Source organism: Octopus bimaculoides, chromosome 12, assembly GCF_046866305.1.
Source record: "Octopus bimaculoides isolate indiv1 chromosome 12, ASM4686630v1, whole genome shotgun sequence".
Taxonomy (NCBI): Eukaryota; Metazoa; Mollusca; class Cephalopoda; order Octopoda; family Octopodidae; genus Octopus; species Octopus bimaculoides.
The window spans coordinates 7,864,563-7,884,145 of NC_142939.1; the positions used below are offsets into that span (position 1 = coordinate 7,864,563).

Below are 19,583 nucleotides of genomic sequence, written 5' to 3' on the forward strand. Positions count from 1 at the left end.
ATTTAGATTACTGCATGAATTACCATTGGTGTTTCATTTCAGGGATCAAGATTGTTCCAAGTCCATAACAAGTAAGCTGGGATCTATAATAATTCATCCCAGAGGTTGGCTTCAGTTATTGCCATATTTGATGGCCTATAAAACAGATGAAATTGCAAGATGCATTTTTAGTTTTGGTAGGCCCTTTCTTGAACTAACATTTACTGGTAACTTAAAACCTGATCCTGTGTTCTATGAGAAACACTTGTTTCATATACTTTCAATGTGGCTCTTATGCTTTATGAAATGAGATTTGTGTCATAGAGAAGTCATTATTTTAACAATGCTTATTAAATTGTTTTAAGACCAAAATTGCTTGAGACCATCTCTGATTCTAGAATTCTAAGCCTCATTATTTCAAAGTGTTTTGTAACTAAATTAAAATCGTCTTTCAAAATTTTTATGTAAGAAACTTTTTGTTTAAGTAATATTCCAAATATTACATTAATGCAAAATAAAAATAAAAAAGAACATTTTTAATTAATATAAACACATTTCATTAGATATGCGGTTACAAAAAAAAGGTTAAGTTAATGGTTGAAGCCCATTATTTCAGGCAGGTATGTAATTGCCTGTTTTCTCAGTGAAGTTTTATAAACTGTTTCTATTCTCGTTAATTTCAGTCTGAATTATCAAGCAGGTCAGGCAAATGTATTTAATTACAACAACTTGGGACATTTATTTTCTCATTCATTCTCTCTCTGTTCTACATGCTCTGGGTATTTTCCTCGATACTGTCAGACAGCAGCTAGAGTTTGCCAATGTAATGAGGTAGAATGTTGCACTGACTTTTTGCTTCTTGTTGCAGCCGTTGAAATGTCTCTCTCTCTCACACACACACACTCGTGTATTGTAGTGTGTCAATGATGTGAAGTTAAATTTTTCTGATTTACAGTTTAATTTCATCTCCTCAGATCAACTAACTCCCCCACCAGCCTGTATCAGACATTTTCTCAACCAATCAATTGGCATGCCTGTTTGCATGGTAATTGCAGCCAACAGCAGCAGCAGCAGCAGCAGCAGCAGCAGCAGCAGCTCTATGTTAGTCTACTAGACTAATCAGCATATAGTGCCTGGCTTATATAACTGGATCTGTCTGGTTGTTCACCATCTCACTGTTTCTGGTCACCATAGTCATGTTACAGCTGTTGTAGCAGTCGCTTACACGGAAGACTAGACATAACATACAGGGTCTTACAATCATCTCAGATGCCTTTCTGCAAGCCTCAAGATATTCTATTCAGAACTGATCAGCCCAATCTTGAAACCAGCTGTGTTTGTTTACCAGAGCACACATCAAGAACAGTCATGAACTTGCTGTCTACTTTTTAACAACAGTCACTACTTTTCACAGCTATAATTTCCTCAGTACAGGACTCGACAACAAATTAATTTTCCATCTTAGATTCCACTGAGAGTCTGTAGCCATGGATATATAAACCCATATGTGTATGTATACACTGCAGATTCGCGTGTATATCTCATGCTTAACAGATATACTCATACATCATGCAAACTCATGTGTATGTCCTTACATCTATTGTATTCACACAAATATATTTTTATATAGATTCACTTGTATAGTGCTATATGCACCATACACTTGTATTGTGCTGTATGCACTCACAAACACACACATATTTTCTATTTGTAAGAGTAACTTGTATGCACACACACACACACACACACACACAAACATATATTTATACACAGAAATAGCTTTGTGGTTAACAAGTTTACCTTCACATCTGTGTATTTTTAGGTTTCAATCTCTGTGTGGCACCTTCTATAGGCTGCATGTTCACCAATGCTTTGTGAGTAAATTCCATTTGTGTTTATGTGTAGTTATGTGTGTGTGCATATTGTGGTCAAGTCTGATAGGACAGATCCATGATTGAAGATGTTGCAGACAATCAAGAGAGCAGAACGAGGCAGGCATTGAGCGATGATGATAATATATACATGTATACATGTGTGTGTGTGTTAGTGTCTCCTTCTCTTGACATAACGTGATAGTTGTGAAATGAGCATCACTGTCACACAAGTGCTGTCCTTTGTTTCCAAACATGTCTAGTTATGGACAAATATTACCTTACTTGGAGATTGCTGAGTGTTGGCATCAGGAAAGGTATCCAGCTATAGAAAATCTTTCTCAACAAATTCCATCTGACCTATGCAAGCATAGAAAAGTGGACATGAAAACAATGATAATGACAGGAGTGAGTAGAGAGAAACATTCTGCTTCACAACCATTGTTGATTTCTTGATTTCCCTGTAAACAGATTCTTGTGGTTTGTCAAAAGTGACCAACAGAGTAAGTACCAGGTTTAAAACCAACCCCTGGGCTCGATTTGTTCATCTAAACCCTTCAAGGCAGTGCCCCAGCATGGCCTGCTGTTCAGTGAGTGAAACAAGTTAAAGAATAAAGATAAAATATGATTTATTTATATTGGCTATTTATATATCTTGCATATTTGCAATCTGCTTTGCTGTCTTCTGATGTGTGTCAGCTTGGTTAAATTCTCCCTTATAGTATTGTTCCGAGAAATTGAGATATAAACCATTAGATATATGTCTGCTGCTGCTCACCACCACCACCACCACCTTCTAGTTCCTTCTATTGTGAGCTTACCTTGATTTTTTCCTGCTCCTCTTCCTTCTATTTACATACGTAGAGCCCCCAGGTCTTCTTACTGCTAACTACTTCTTGCTAATTCTTTTTGTTAGCACCCCCCCCCCCCCCTTATATTCTGTTTTTTTTCTCTCCACTTCTTTCCTCCTCTGTTGCTGGTTGACCTCTCTTGGCAAATTTTCTCCAAAATTTCTATTAAGTTTTTCTCTCTTTCTGTTTTTTTTTTTTTTCTTTACATTGTTGTTTTTATAACATATTTCTTACTGTTCTCTTATCTTTAGATTGACATGAAATCCTCGAAATTCAATACTACAATAAAGGTAGAAGATATAAGCACCATAGATGTTTTTGATCAATAAATAGTGCAATATACACAGATCAAGATCTGACCAAACAATCAGCATCTGCTTTCTTCATTAAAGACTGCCTCTGCTCCTCTGAATTAGAAAGTTGTATACAGCATTCAAATCCTCACTCACTCAGACCACTTCTTTTCCATTTGTCTCTGTTCTTTCCTTCACTCTGCCTCCTCATCTCTCCTCTTCACTCTTTGTATATCACCTCCTGCCACCATAGTTGCACCTTCTATCACTCACACTGCACCTCACCTCTTCCATCATTTGGTTTGTTTCACCTCCTCCCATTATTTGTACTACATTTCACCTCCTCCCATTATTCACATTTCTCACTTCATCCCATCATTCACCTTGAGTCTCACCCTTTCCCTTACTGTGTCTCACTTCTTCCCATCACCCACATTGTCATGCTTCTCCCCATCACCACACTAAGGTTTGACCCTTCCCATAGTCCTATCTTCTTTCATTATTACTGTATGTCCCAGAGTCCCCCATTAAACACTTAGTCAAGTCCTTTCCAACTCTAGAATCATAAACTTCTGAGATTTCCTCACTTAATCAGTTGGTTAACCAATCGGTCAGTTCTCTGTCAAAGTCCTCTTGACTCCATACGCAACCTCACCAATGACATGCCCTCACTTCTTTGGGTCTGCTTTAAATCTGTCTCTTATAAAACAAACAAATTTGAAGTAGACCTGAAGGAGAAAGAGCACATCATTGAACTCAGCAAATTCCATCCGACCTATGCAAGCATGGAAAAGCAGACTTGCAATGATGATGCTGGATCAGTCTGGCATTGTCCTCTGCCGCCTTCATTACAAATAAAATGTGTTTAGACATGTGCAAATACTCATTTAAAGGCGAGGTTTTGCTTAATTTCTCTCTTATCGGTTTTTATCTTTGGTAGTATATAGATGTTATTTATGCTGCTGTTAATTTACCTATTTTATATGATATGGGATACAGGGTTTCTGATACAGGGTTAGTTGGTTCTTATCACTACTGAATCAGAATGAAGGAATGTTTGCTTACTAAATGACTTAGTTTATTCTTCTATACAGGTTGCATATTGCGTGTGTGTGTGTGTATTTTACTCTTTTACTTGTTTCAGTCATTTGACCCCGGGACTTATTCTTTGTAAGCCTAGTACTTATTCTAACGGTCTCTTTTGCCGAACTGCTAAGTAACGGGGACATAAACACACCAGCATTGGTTGTCAAGCAATGCTAGGGGACAAACACAGACACCCAAACACACACACATATATACATATGTATATACATACATACAACGGGCTTCTTTCAGTTTCCGTCTACCAAATCCACTCACAAGGCTTTGGTTGGCCCGAGGCTATAGTAGAAGACACTTACCCAAGATGCCACGCAGTGGGACAAAACCCGGAATCATGTGGTTGGTAAGCAAGCTACTTACCACACAGCCACTCCTAAGAGAGTTGAGAGTTTTGTGGCTTTGATATCTGAGACTTTCATAAAGATTTTTAAGATGCAAATCAGGTTTGAGATGGTGGGTTGTAACGAAGCTTTAAACTTAGACAGGTAGATTTAAGCTTTGTATGTTTTAAGGTTTTTCTTCTTTTTCATTTTGCTCTTTACCAGAGAATATTTATAGAGGAGAGTATGTTATGAATAGTAGAAATTTGAAGAGTGAAGCACAATTAAAAAAAAATCTCAAATCTGTTGCAAATACTTGAGCACCTCACAGTCTTTTGATGGTCTCTCCTACTGACATCACTTCCATACCATTTTCAAAACTACATTAGACTAGGTTTTGTTCTTTAGAACCAAGAAATACTGCAGCTGTAATCTGTTGTTGAACCTCTCCATAAGTCAAGTGTGGCCTACATTCAAGTACTACTTACATATCTAGGATGCTACTGCTGTTACATGCATGCAAACATTTGAGATTACATTATCAAAATAAAAAGGCAAAACATCATTTGGCCAATTGGCAAATACCCACACACCGACATACAGACAGTGTTTTTCTCTCTGTTCCACGACTGTTTCAATGGTCTCCCTTCCTCTCAAGCAATAATCTGCATACACTCTCCTGCCAGGCTTACTTATCCCTGCCATCTTTTTCTTCCATTAACCCTTACTTTATCTCCCCACTTGCTGCTTTGAACACTTCTAATCCTTCTTTTCCAAGACTGCAGCCCCCTCAGAATTCTTTCCTACACTTAGAGTTTTTTTTTAAAGTTTGTTTTTGTTGGGGGTTTTTTTTTTTTTTTCTTGTTACTTGCAGACAGGGTCCTAGAGATATTCAAGTTGAACATCAACTGCTTTAAATCTCACCAATTTATAGGAGCCTTTGAAGGTCACTGGCATTGCCACTCAGCTTAACACACACACACACACACACACACACACACACACACTGTTTCAGAAGTCAGAGTTGGCCCTGACAAATTAAGGTTGTACTAGATACTTAAACCTAATTTCAATGTAGCATGGCCAACATAAACCAAGCAACTTTGTTGAACAAGAGCTGCTTGCTGATCAGAGTGGCAGTTTAGTGACACTTTAGGTAATTTACATTAGGAAGGCATCCTTACTTTAGCTGAAAAAATTTAGATTCCTATCAATAGTAGTTGTATCAGCAGCAATAGCAGAAATTTTTAAAAACTTTACCACCACCATCATCACCATCATCATTATCACTGCCATGTCCATTTATTTTCTGTACTGGTGTAGAGAGGGAGTGTGGGTGAGTAGTTGAGCATGGAACATAGCATCCTTTCACATGCTTTGCTCCTGCAAAAACAACCCCTTACTACCCCCCCCCCTCCGCATAACTTTCACAAAAGACTTTTTACTTACTTATTTACATATCTTCTCCCCTCCCTCCTTTCCACCCATTTCCCACTTGTGCTGATTCACTCCACCCCAATTTGTTATGTATGTGATGTGACAGTATGTGGTAGTTGTCTACTGTAATATTAAAAAAAAAAATTACTTGAGTTTGTTTGTTTTATCATTTTAAAATTTGTTTTTTTACTTTATTTTGTTTATTTCTTAGAAGTATTCCTCCTCATTGTATCCATCTCCTCCTCCTCATCATCCATTTCGGTTTTTAATTCCATGGTGTCAGGAATTAGGTATCTGCTCTATAATACAACTTATACGGCAGCCCTTCTCCGTTAATCTCACGGTCCTTACATCATCTTATCTGTGAGGTTTTCAGTGTTTATCTTGAGCTACACATGAAAATTTGTAAATTAAGACAAATTCATGTGCCCTGAATACATGTATGTTGTGACATTTAGGGCAGGATGCTTCTAGTAACTGTATTTTAATTTAATTTTTTTTTAGCACATACCATTATTTGTTTCTTCAAACTCCACTTTTTTAAAATTAATTCTTTGCCATTATTCAATCAAATCTACCTGTCTACTTCCTTCCAAAATCGTCTGCAAGCTGTGTTTTACCACAGGTCTCTTCCACCAACTAACTTACAGTACTAGTTTACTCAACATATGACTCTCTGTGCAGTTTGCTTGAGATAACAGTCAAAACTCCTTCAAATCAAATTTTGCTATCATAAACAAAGTACTCACTTGATAATGTAGCACTAACATGCTTTGGAAAGCATCGTCATTTAGTGTCTGTCTTTCATGCTGGCCTGGGTAAGATGGTTTGACTGGAGTTGGCAAGCTATAGAGCTGCACCAGGCAGAACTGCAACAGACTGGAATCTCTTTTGGCTTGGTTTCTGCAGCTGGATGTCCTTCATAATGCCAACCATTCCACAGAGTGTATTGGATGTCTTTTATATGTCACCGGCATGGATACCCAGCTGAAACTCCTATGAGTTGAAGGTCAGTGAAAAGAACGTTATTAGTGCAGCGCTAGTTCCAAAAGAAAAAAAAATCATCTTCCTTCCCTTGCATATCGAATTGGGATTAATGAAACAGTATGTAAAATCACTTGGCAAAGAAAGTAAATGTTTTGATCAAAAGAAATTGTTATCATTGCTTTTGTTACCAATATCATCACGGCTGCTATTATTATCATCGTTGAGAAATACATTGTCAGTTTTCTTTCTTCGAGCAAAATAAACATCAAAGATGCTTTGCTCTCTGCAGAAACTGCAGGAGGTACTCAGAGGTATTGCAAGTGGGTCACAATGTTGGAAACCCTTCTGTATTATCAGTAGGTATCTCATTTCACCCCTTAGCCTGTACACTTTGCCTGAGTCGGGCAGTGATGACTGAATTGGTTGTCTCCTTTCAACTACAGACCTTGATTTGGTTTCAGCTGGGAAAAAACAAAACATACATGAAAGTGTTCATAATTAACTAATATCTGAGATTGTCTTAACAATATTTGCAGGGCCTTGTTTTCTGGAATGTGACCATGTCTATTCTTCTGGGTGATCTTTCAATGCATTCACAGGAATGGTCATGTGTCACTGTAGTTGTGCTGATTACAAATGGTATGATGGATGCATTCCTTAAATGTCAGAATGTTTTTTGTTCAACAGCTATTTGGGAATAATTCCTTAATTGTTTCAACCAGCTGCTGCACAACATTGTAGTCATTCTGTGTTAGTTATTAATACACTGTTGTTGCTTTTACATCCATTTTTTTCATGCCAGTATGGGTTTGATGAAAACGTTTTTGAGGCATTGTTTTACAGCCAGATATCCTTCTTGTTGCTAATCTGTTTTTCAAGTAAGGGCATGAAAAAAATCAAGGAAAATATTGGTAGGCTTATGTGCCATTTGGTGGTCATTCTCAATACTGAAGTTCCATAGTATTCTTGCACCGAGAGGTAATATCCATCCCTACTTAAACATGGATGTTCTATTAGAACAAACTATACTGTGGTAGATACCATGAGAGAAACTCTCATATTGGCTTTTGGTACAAAATGCACTCTTGTTTATATTGCTAATAGGGAAATAAATCCCCACCATCTCCAGCACTGAGATCACCTGGTCATGTGATTTCAACCTTCCTTGGTTTCATCAGTGTAGATGCTTGACTGCCAGAGTCAGCAGCAACATATCTCCCTGCCAGCGATGTATTGAAAAACAGAGCCAGAACAGGTACTGGTGCCATGATTAGCCAGTGAGCTTGTTAAAAAAGGTTGAAGTCATGAGATGTGGTGATCTTGGTACTGGAAGATGCCAGGGATTTATTTCTCCACTAGCAATATAAACAAAAGTGCATTTTGCACGAAAAGCTAATATGAAAGATTTTTTCATGGTATCTACCACAGTAATAGAAATCCACATTTAAGTAGGGATAAATATTACCTCTCAGAATTAATACTGCCTCTGTTGCTAATATATATATATATATTTTCACATTGTCATATTTTTTTTTGACTGATGGTTGTCTATATGAATACCTCAGAGCTTTTACTTTTAGGAGTTAAAATTTGGTGGGACGGCATCTGCAGAGCAGCTTTGCTAAGTTATTGTGTGTCTATGTATGTTTTCTCAGAACTGGTGGAAGAATCTTTGTAGAATAATTGCTTCAGAAAAATACATCAGATAAACCACATTCGTTTTTTATATTGTAAGAATTGTAGATACTCCTCTCGTTGTTTTTTAGCTGTGATTGCCTGTTCTTGCATTGCAAATGTTGATATTCTATTTAGTCGAACAGTCAAGTAGCAACTTTTTCATATTTTTACCTTTATCTGTCATGAAGTAGTTAGTAATCTACTCTGGTCTTTGGCAAACTAGGGCAAAAACAAAATCAGGTGACTTGCGTAACAGAGTACAAACACAGTGGCTATTGTAAAATTTGAATTTATAACCAAGAAATCAGTAGGTCATCCCACTTCACAAACATTTTGCTTCTGTAAATAATAATAATAATAAATAATGGTTTGAAATATTGGCACACGGCCAGTAATTTAGGGGAAAGAGTTAGGTCGATTATATCAACCCAAATATTTGAACCACATAGTCAACTTATTCTATTGACTCTGAAAAGATGAAAGGCAAAGTCGACCTTGGCAGAATATTAGAACTCAGAACGATGGACAAAATGCCAATAATCATTTTGCCCAGCATGCTAACCATTCTGCCGGCTCACCATCATCTTTCAACAGTAGTAATAAAAAGTAGTAAGTTGATAAATTTTTAAAAGAAATTATAAAATGAATTAATTATGACTTCTCTGAATTTTCCAGCTTGCTTTTATTGTGTGTAAGAAGGTGCTTTGCTGCATAAATAGTGAAATGAGTTTCAGAGTTTTAGGTTCAAATCTCACAAAGACCAGTGTATCTTGCATGAATAAGGAAAAATTATTCTGGATAGAACTGTACCTGAAGTAACTGTAATGTATTTGGATTCAGATATCCCAAAGAAAAAAAAAAAAAAAGAATGGGCGTGGAAATGTCACAATGAACGATTGAGATATTAAGGAAGAGGCTGTTTTAATTCAGTTGTGCCAACAAAAGGGACCAGCTGGGATGCTGATTAAAAACAATTAGGGAATAAGAGGATAAAGAGGATTCAGTAGAACTAAAATGAAAAAAAAACTATAGGGACCAGGTAGGAAGCTGATAAAAACAATTAGGGAGAACAATAATGCTGCAAGTCATTTAGTAAAATGTTACTGCTCTGATGATAGTGTTGAAAGCCTTATGGTGAATTAGTTTCACACTAAGTCACTTAGTTTAGCGGGCAAGTTATTATCTCTGACGACCGATTGCTGTTGCCTAGCACCAGCCAAGCACTGCAGAGCTGAAGGTGACATTTTTTTTATGAGTGAATAGAGGCTGGTGGTGGAAATTATACGTGTCTTAAGTTAACAAAGCTGGTTATGAAGTGGGTAGAAAGCGCCAAAGCACCCAACTTTCAGAGGTTCATGCTGAATATTAACTGCACTGACCTCACATGTGTGTAGGGTTAGGGTTAGGGTTCGGGTTAGGGTTAGGGTTAGGGTATACGTGCGAAGGCTATGTATGCTGATTGTCTTCATTGTACATATATTATGTTTATAATTAGGTAAATGCTTGCCTTTACAAATTAGACTAAAATAAAAAGCACTCAGTACAAGATTTAGAGCTCAGTTTTTTACACACACATCAAAAGTTTCCATAGAAGGTCAGAATTTTATATGTTTTATATGTGTGTGTGTGTGTGTGTATATATATATATATATATATATATATATATATATATATATTATATAAATTATTAGTTACAGAATAAAAGCATTACATTTGGGTCAACGACTCAACATACAACAGTCCCCTCAATAAACGGTCAGATATAAGAAATACATCAAAGTCCACAAATACATAAGAAAATATATATATAAAAAACTAAAATACAACATAAAACACAATATAAAAATTTATATATACAGTTCTAATGTTTGAGTTGATCATCTGATCTAAATGTTTTTAATATCGTTTGCTTTCAAATGAAAGTCTACCATCACCTTCCTAATTATTTTATCTGTAAAAGGTACCTTTTTTTTATGATGGAATCAGTTCCTTTAACATGGGGTTATTTGTAGAGTTAATTTAGAAATGCTTAGGAGCCGAAGAAAAAAAAAACCTAAAAGACCACCAAAAACAAAATATAACATTAAATGTAATATCAAAGACCACACCCGCAAATCATCAAAGGCATCATCAGTAAAAAGAAAAAAAAAAAGACAAAGATTAAATGCATTAAATAGTTTTATAAATGGTAGAAAGTATTTATTCATCAATGTTACCTGAGTTGGAAGCATTTATAATTCCTCATATTCAGCGTATTTGCAGTTGCAAAAATTTGTGCATATCAATTTTTTTTTTTAATATCTTTACACTTGTACATTGAACCTTGTTTTTGTACTGGAGCTATTTGTGTCAAGATTAAGCACAATCATTGTAAAGGATAAGAGATTGTTATTCAGACTGGAAGTAGCTTCTTGTCTTTCTTTGAATGCTTTCATCAATGTGGGGGTTCTTGGGCAAGTATCATTAACTCATTGGCTGTACTTCAAATGATTATCTAAAAGACTGATGCTCCTTTTGAGATTTTGGTCTAAAGCAGTGTTTCCCAACCTAGTTTTCCCTAGGCCCCACCATAACTTTCCAAAAAAATGTATACCCCATCGGTGGCTGGAAAAAACTATTTTATTTTTAATATTTCGAGCGAGATCGTTGCCAGTGCCCCTGGACTGGCTCTCGTGCGGGTGGCACATAAAATACACCATTTTGAGCATGGCCGTTGCCAGTACCGCCTGACTGGCCTTCGTACGGGTGACACGTAAAAGCACCCACTACACTCTCTGAGTGGTTGGCATTAGGAAGGCCATCCAGCTGTAGGAACTCTGCCAAATCAGACTGGAGCCTGGTGTAGCCATCTGGTTTCACCAGTCCACAGTCAAATCGTCCAACCCATGCTAGCATGGAAAGCAGACATTAAACGATGTTGATGATGATGATGATTTCATAAGGATATATTTTCCTTTAAGAAATATCCATACTGGGCATTAGAATAGCGCTATATTGTAGCAAACAGTCTTCACACATGCGCACATGCACACACACACACACACACACACACACAAATATGCAAATACAGTAGACTTGGATTTTGCACTCTGCAACCCTGGCAACACATTTCAGAGAGCTGCATCTCTGGATATATAAGCTTTGATACAGGAGAGAGGGGATTCTTTAAGTCTTCTCTCCAGTGCTGATGATATGGTAAATGCAGCCAGTATGTGGAAACCTATCCACACCATGCCAGACCGGATAGAAAATGGTTATGATACTGATACACGCATCCAAATGTTTGAGATCTAATACAAGTAATTTTGCATTGATAGCTGGGTGGTTAGTTTGGGGAGGCATTTTGTGGCCTATAGGCATTTTGTGGCCTATGTGTGTTCCATGTTAATTTTGCCCTACATTCCGTTTCCCTTGTGAAATGTGTGTTTTCGTAAAAATATTTACTGCACTATCAAAGGTCAGGTTATCAATTTCTCTTCTCTTCAAAATAATTCACATTCTCATTATCATTTTAACATCTCCACCCCTCATTTTTATTTTTTTTTTCCCTCTCTGACTGTCAAAATTGCTATTTGATAACTTGCACTGCATTGTTTAAATTTCATCATACATCATCACTTCGTTGGATGTCGGTTTTATTTCATTTGTTTTTGACAAATTTAAAACTTAATTTTTAATGTAAATTTATTCCTCACTGTTTATTTCTCTGTCTCCCATCTCTCTCCTCTCTTCACCTTCTGTTTATCTCTCTCTCTCTCTCTCTCTCTCACACACACAAGTAAATCATTTCAATTTTAACTATATTTTGTTTTTCTCAGTATTGTGATGTTGTTGCTGCTTTGCTGAGCGACACGAGCAATAAGATTTGTGTTGACAAGTAACTAATTTAATTCGTGCAGTGGTATTTATTATAACATAAACTGTGATTATCAACATCACAAATATATAGATTAAATATACGAGGGGCCTACTGAAAATTTCGAGGCTTTGGGTAAAAGAAAATACAGAAGAATCAGTTAATTATGGTTTTGAAGGCTGGGCCTCCAACCAGGCCTTTCGCGACACTTTTAAAGCCAGGAAATTTTCAGCATTCCCTCGCATATCAAGACAGGTGGACTCTGGGTGTGTGGCAGTGTTGACTTAACCCTTTCAATCTGATACCAACCCGCCTGACACTGCGTCTGGTTTTACGATAGAAAACCTCGTTTTAAACCATTCACTTTTAAGGTGCTGGCATCCGTTCTATCTGGGCAAATAAACTAATTTATATATTTTTTCAAACGCTTGATTATATCCCAAATTAATTTTAAAAAAACACGATCTCACTGTTTCATTAGAAATCTGATCACAAAATCGGCAGAAAAAAAACTGGGTTAAAAAAAAAAATGACTCGAGATAGTGACAGGTCAGTTGTAAGAGAGGGGAGACAACCCCCTCCTTTGTAGTCAGTACCGGACCATTGTTGGGCCCAGTAGTGTTCCAGCTTTTGGGATTTCCTGGTGGCAGCCTAAATATAGACTTAAAATTTAAATAAACTATGAAAAGTAAAGAATAGTATTTGACAGATTCAAATTAATACATTTCGAAAGCAAAGTTTACTTGGTAATAAATTCATGTAAGATTAAAAAAAAAAAATTATTCTGTACAATGTACATAGTGTCTTGTTTATAGGATGAAAGTAGAGGTGCAATGGCCCAGTGGTTAGGGCAGCGGACTCGCGGTCATAGGATCGCGGTTTCGATTCCCAAACCGGGCGTTGTGAGTGTTTATTGAGCGAAAACACCTAAAGCTCCACGAGGTTTCGGCAGGGGATGGTGGTGAACCCTGCTGTACTCTTCCACCACAACTTTCTCTTCCTGTTTCTGTTGTGCCTGTAATTCAAAGGGTCAGCCTTGTCACACTGTGTCATGCTGAATATCCCCGAGAACTACGTTAAGGGTACACGTGTCTGTGGAGTGCTCAGCCACTTGCACGTTAATTTCACGAGCAGGCTGTTCCATTGATCGGATCGACTGGAACCCTCGACGTCGTAAGCGACGGAGTGCCAACAACAAATAGGATGAAAATTAAACGAAAAGTAAAGAAAATGATTTTATTTAGCAGATACAGGTTCACATTAATACCTTTCTAAAGCAGAGTATGTTTAATAATATTTATTAATCCACAAAAAAAAAACAAAAAAACTCTTAACACACAATGCAGATTAATCAATTTCAAAAACAAGGCTTGTTAATACAGGGTATAGTATATTGCATGGTATTGCTCGGATTCCTGAAAGTCGGATAAGAATTCCTGTACCATACCCGGAATTGCAAGGACCAATTTAACAGTGGAACACATAGGGGGAGATAACTGAGTTGTTTTATTTTTGTTTTTGTACTTTATGGAGTCTTACTTTGTCCAACGTGTTTTTGCTTTTCATGTTTTTGTTTGGCCCGAAGTCTCAACGCCGATTGAGAAAACCAATGCTCAAAGGCATTCTCTTCCGACTGTAAACCATCTAAATTTCGTCTGTCGTAGTGTATCTAGGACTACATTATCCGGTGTGTCTTTCCTTTGTCAAGTGCGTAAAAGCATGATTTCAAAGAATTTATCGTGGTATTTTTAGCAGGTTGTTTGCTAAGTAGTAGCTCCCTCATAGACAGGGTTGAAAAACAGAATATATAGCCGACATACATTGAACTTTATGCCAGCATAAATGACAAATGGGTTAATGTTTACATCTTGATAATGATTACGGCAGTGGTTTTGGTTGTGATGAAATGGAAGCGTTAGGAAGAAAATAAAGCACCCCTTTCCAACAAACTATCTAATTAGATTACTGATTAACACGTCAATTACAATGATTTACTTGAATTATCTTTTGACTGGATGTTAAATTAATAATTTAAAATGGTTTCCAGATTTAGAAATTATGCTCTGTGTATGTGTGTGTGTGAGAGAGAGAGAGAGAGAGAGAGAGAGAGAGAGTCGTGGGTATTTATGTGTTTGTACATGTGTGAACGTACATATACGTGAACAGTCGTGTTACATATTATGTTTATGTGTGAACTTTTGCGTGTGTGTTTATGTTTGTATATATATATATATATATATATATATATATATATATATATATATATATATGTATGTGTGTGTGTGTGTGTGTATGGATGAAGGCAGACGAGGAGTGGATGGAGATATACATATTTGATGTACTTTTACTGTAGAGGAGGAGAAAGAGAGAGGTACTCTGTGTGTGTGTGAGAGAGAGAGGGAGAGGTGAGTAGTGGAAGATTAAAATCTAAACCGAATAAACAAAAGCATGTAAGAAGTGTGAGGGTATGTTTATAAAAAGTGTGAAGGATAAAAATGGAAAGGGAACATATGTAAATATATGGTAAGAGCATGGCGGTGGGGAGGAGTGAATAACATGGTGAGAGAGTATGGAGAGTAAGAAAAATAAAGGGATCAAGGAAAAGAGAGAGAGAGAGAGAGAGAGAAATGGGGCAAGCAGGGAATATTCTAAATTATTTATGAATACTTTTTTGGGGGGAGGAGATTGGGGAAAGCTGGGCAGCGGAGTGAGTGGGGGTGAAGAGATGATAAGAGTAAAAAGAGAGAAAACATGGAAGTGAAAAGTGGAGAAGGAAGCGAGATGATATGAGAAATGAGCTGAAGAGATTATTTCTAATTTGAAAATTTATTTCTGAGAAGCTGGGTGTGTGTGGGGGGGTTGTTTTCCGTTTCATCATTTTTGAAATTTTTAAAATTTCATAACCTTCGCTGCTTTCACCCTCGCTACAAAACCACCACAACCATTTCACCTGCTTTCTATAAATATTAGAAGTTTCTGTAAATGTAATTTGGATACAAGAGGTGCAGGCATGGCTATAGGCGACACTGGCAGGCTGTATGGTTTAGAAGCTTGTTTTCTAACCATGGTCTTGGGTTCAGTCCCACTGCGTGGCACCTTGGGCAAGCATCTTTTACCATAGCCCCTGGCTATGGTAGGATTTGGTAGATGGAAACAGTGTTTGTGTGTATCTTTGTCTAGACATCCCACGCTGATTGAAATGGGCATCATACACGCAAAGTTATTTGCTTTGAGTTTTCTGTGAAAAACATGTCTGGCTCTGGAAAATATTATTTTGCTTGTAAACAAGTAAGGGTTGGCAACAAGAAAGGTATCTGGCTGTAGAAAATCTGCCTCAATAAATTCCATCTGACCCATGCATGCATGGAAAAGTGGATGTTAAAGTGATGATGATGAGGAGGAGGAGAAGGATACTTGTAGACTTTTGTTCAAAAGAATGTGTGTCAGTTGTCAATATTTCTTTATATTTGTTGTGGTTTATTACTGTTATTGTTTCTTTTGTATTGCTTTATTGGGTGTTTGGGCTCAATTTGACAGCTTGCATGAAAGGAAAAGAAAGCACAGTATCCCGTCCAACAGCTTACTCAAACTAGCCACCCTTAACTTCCACCATGGCCTCAAGATGGCTCTGGAATCTGACATGCATTTCTCAATGTGTCTCCAGGAAGATCTTTCACCAGCTTGGACTTGGTGTTGCAGACAGAGCAGTTGGTGTCTTTCTCAATTGTGCCCAATGACAGCCTGGGTAATTGGGAGGCCAGAAATTGGGGTTGGTGAAGTTGTTGATATTCCCTGAGAACCACTTGTGATTCTCGCTGGAGCTATGGCCAGGAGCCAAATCCTCATGTTATACATATGTCGTTCCAGCTGCAACTCTCTCCAGCAGCTTTACACATAGCTGTCTGAATTGAACCTAACGCCGTGTTCAAAGATGTGGAGCAGCATGACGGCGTCCTCGCTGGAAATAACATCCAATGACCATTGTAGTTTGAGGAACTTTGCTTCCATGATGTTCATGTCACATCTTACAGCCTTTTACTGTATTGAGCAGCCATCATGATGCTGATATTTTGATACCCAGCATGAATCATGATGATAGAGATAACTCTTTTCTAGTTTTCAGATGGCTTCCAGTCCTCTTTGTCAGTTAACTTTTTCTCAACTACAACTTTAATCTTTATGCCATTGACTGTTCCTCAATACATCAAATCATTTCTGAAAAACGGAGACATAAAAAAAAATTGTCAAATCTAACCTTAACATTCTGTATTTTTATTGCAAATTCAATTTTGAAAACTCATTGGAACTATATTTACAAAACACACACGCACACGAATTATATATTTCTTTATTTTTCTTTAGCTTATTGCTTTATAAATCTGTTTGTACACTTGAGATTTTCTCAAAGCTTTAAAGACATTACAGGATAGAAACACATTTACAAAACTGCTAGCTAATTAAAAATAAAGGAATTTATATATTTGATACAACTTCCTGAAGTATTGAGTACTTTATTGTGAGAATGTTTTGTTCCTACAAACAAACATGATAATATATTATATATATGTTTATATATGGCAGCGTATGACAATATATTATATATACATTAATTATTGCTTAATTTATAAGTGTGACTATATATATCTCCTTTATCTGTTTCTTTTTCTCCATGGTAACCAGTAATTCTGTTGCTCAATGAAGGATGGAATCTGACAGGTCATCCCGTGGCATATATGGTCAGTGCTGTTAATTTTATTCTCTTTTCTTTCTGTAACTCTATGTTTTTGAGATTTATGTCACAAACGACGGCTCTGTAATCAAGAAGTTTGCTTTACTACCATGTGACTCCAGATTCCAGGTTTGATTCCGCTGCAGGCATAGTCTTCTAGCATAACCTCAGGCTGGTGAAAAACAAACCTTTCCTGTGAAACTTGGTGGATGGAAACTGTGTGGAAGCCGATTACATGTATGTGTTTATGTACATGCACACACTCACACATGAAAGATGGCATAATCAGTGTGTTGAACTTTTATACCTGGGTATCTAGCCTTTACCCTTTTGTAAGGTTGATGAAATAAATATCAGACGAAAGTACTGGGGTCAACATAATCAACTGAAGTTCCCTGCATGCTCATAGCCCAATGATTGAACTTTGCAGAAACTAATAGAAAATAACAGGATATATAAAGCCTTATGCCATTTTACAGTTAAGTGTTATTTCAGGGTTATCTGATGTAGCATATAACAATGCACTTGGGTAATTCTGGAGCTTGTTTACAATATAGGGGCAGATAATGTACAGCTGGATCATTATTTTAAGTAGAACCACATTATTGATGGGTTCAAGGAAAGCTGAAATCATGTGATCTGGTGGTCTTTTTTTGATGTTTACATTCCAATTTGAAATTTAAACAAAAAAAAAAAAACCATGCCTTGCTATTATTGAAGTTTTTATTTAGTAGACCTATTGTAATCATTATACATGGATATATTTGTGATTATAATTTTTTTTTGCGGGGGGGTGGGGAGAGAGAGACTTGTTTCAGTCATTTGACAGGCCAAGCTTTGGCACAATCTTGAAGGGTTTTAGTCGAATAAATTGACACCAGGATTTATTTTTTTTTATTAAAGCCTGGTACTTATTCTTTCTGTCTCTTTTACTGAACTGTTAAGTCACAGGGACATAAGCACACCAACACTGGTTGTTGGTCAAATGGTGGTGAGGGAAAGACACACACACACACACATACATATGACAGTTTTCTTTTTGTTTCCATCTACCAAATCCACTCACAAGGCTTTGGCTGGTTTGAGGCTATAGTAGAAGACACTTGCCCAAGGTGCCATGGAGTGGGACTGAACCTGGAACCATGTGGTTGGGAAGCAAATTTCTTACCACACAGCCACGCCCTCCAAAGATGAAATAATGAATGTTTCACTAGAATTATGTTGTTAAGCATGTGTACATGCTGGTGCACTGCTCTCGAGAGTTTTAGATTATCACATCAACTATAAGTCCCATTACTTAATCTCTGGATTTTATTTTACAAAACCACTTTTTTTTATCAGATTTAATTTGTAGCTTTTTCAATGTTTGCTTAAAGGGAGATAACTCATTGCACCGATTTATACTAGTATGCATACGCGCGTAGACACACACACACACACACACACACACACACACACATACACACAGAGAGAGGCTTCTGCACAATTTCCATCAAGCAAATTTCACATGCAAGTTATTATTGGTGAGCCTAAGATTAGAATTAAAGATACTTGCCTAAGCACTGTGCAATGAGAAAGAATTCTCGAAGCACATGGTTATGCCTGTTCCTTGCTGTGTCCTAATGGTTAAACATAGATTATAATCTTATTAAAACACTTGTTTGTCTGTGTGCTGCTACTGTTTACAGTAGTAAATTATAACACAGCTCTGTGTACCTACTTACAGGTGAGTAGACTGTGTTGTTGAGATATAAGTGTTCCTTCAGTGCAGCACATAGAACAAAGGTTGAACTATCACACAGAATGTGAATGTATATATGTAATATTTACACACACACACACACACATGTATATACACACATACATACAATTATGTTGATCCAAACAGGAAAAATAGAACTAAAAATATATGAGTATATCTCTCTTTTACTCTTTTACTTGTTTCAGTCATTTGACTGTGGCCATGCTGGAGCACCACCTTTAGTCGAACAAATCGACCCCACGACTTATTCTTTGGAAGCCTAGTACTTATTCTGTCGATTTCTTTTGCCGAACCGCTAAGTTACGGGGACGTAAACACACCAGCATCGTAGAGATGATCTATTGTAACTTAAAGCCAAAATAACTAACCTGACCCTTGATATTTATGATATAAAAAGAAATAATACAATGTACTTGCAATTATTTATTCAATTTATATCTTTCAGGTTTGGCTTCTGCTAACTCTGCCCTTGATGGCATCCCTTTTAGAATTGGGACCACTTTTAAAGTGCCCAACAAGGTAAATATTTTAGTTTTATTTAAAAAAAAAAATTCTTTTCAAAGTTTATATGTTATAAAATGCTCCATATATGTATGTTGTTGCTTAACCCTGGGTCAGATGTTATCAATAGAACTACAACCAAAGAGGTTTCAGCTATAGTCATCTTGTTTTATTTCCAGTGAAGCACTATAATATACAATGTGTTCTTTTTTTTTT

General features: G+C 36.8%; 1 protein-coding gene across 19 annotated transcripts in view; it reads left to right on the forward strand.

Moving 5' to 3' along the window:
- The window catches only part of LOC106870433 (uncharacterized), a 52,205-nt gene that overhangs the window by 25,415 nt on the left and 7,207 nt on the right, over positions 1-19,583 (forward strand). For 4 of the 19 annotated variants that reach the window (XM_089360727.1, XM_014916504.3, XM_089360731.1 and 1 more), the window contains 2 exons: positions 17,056-17,111; positions 19,312-19,385. In XM_089360727.1, coding sequence (XP_089216853.1) covers positions 17,078-17,111; positions 19,312-19,385 — 108 coding nt within the window. In that variant the 5' untranslated portion in view covers positions 17,056-17,077. Of the gene's footprint in view, positions 1-42; positions 177-1,801; positions 1,854-2,952; positions 2,992-13,873; positions 14,083-17,055; positions 17,112-19,311; positions 19,386-19,583 lie in introns of those variants that run through there. The other 15 variants (XM_089360729.1, XM_052972075.2, XM_089360726.1 and 12 more) reach the window with 9 other exon arrangements.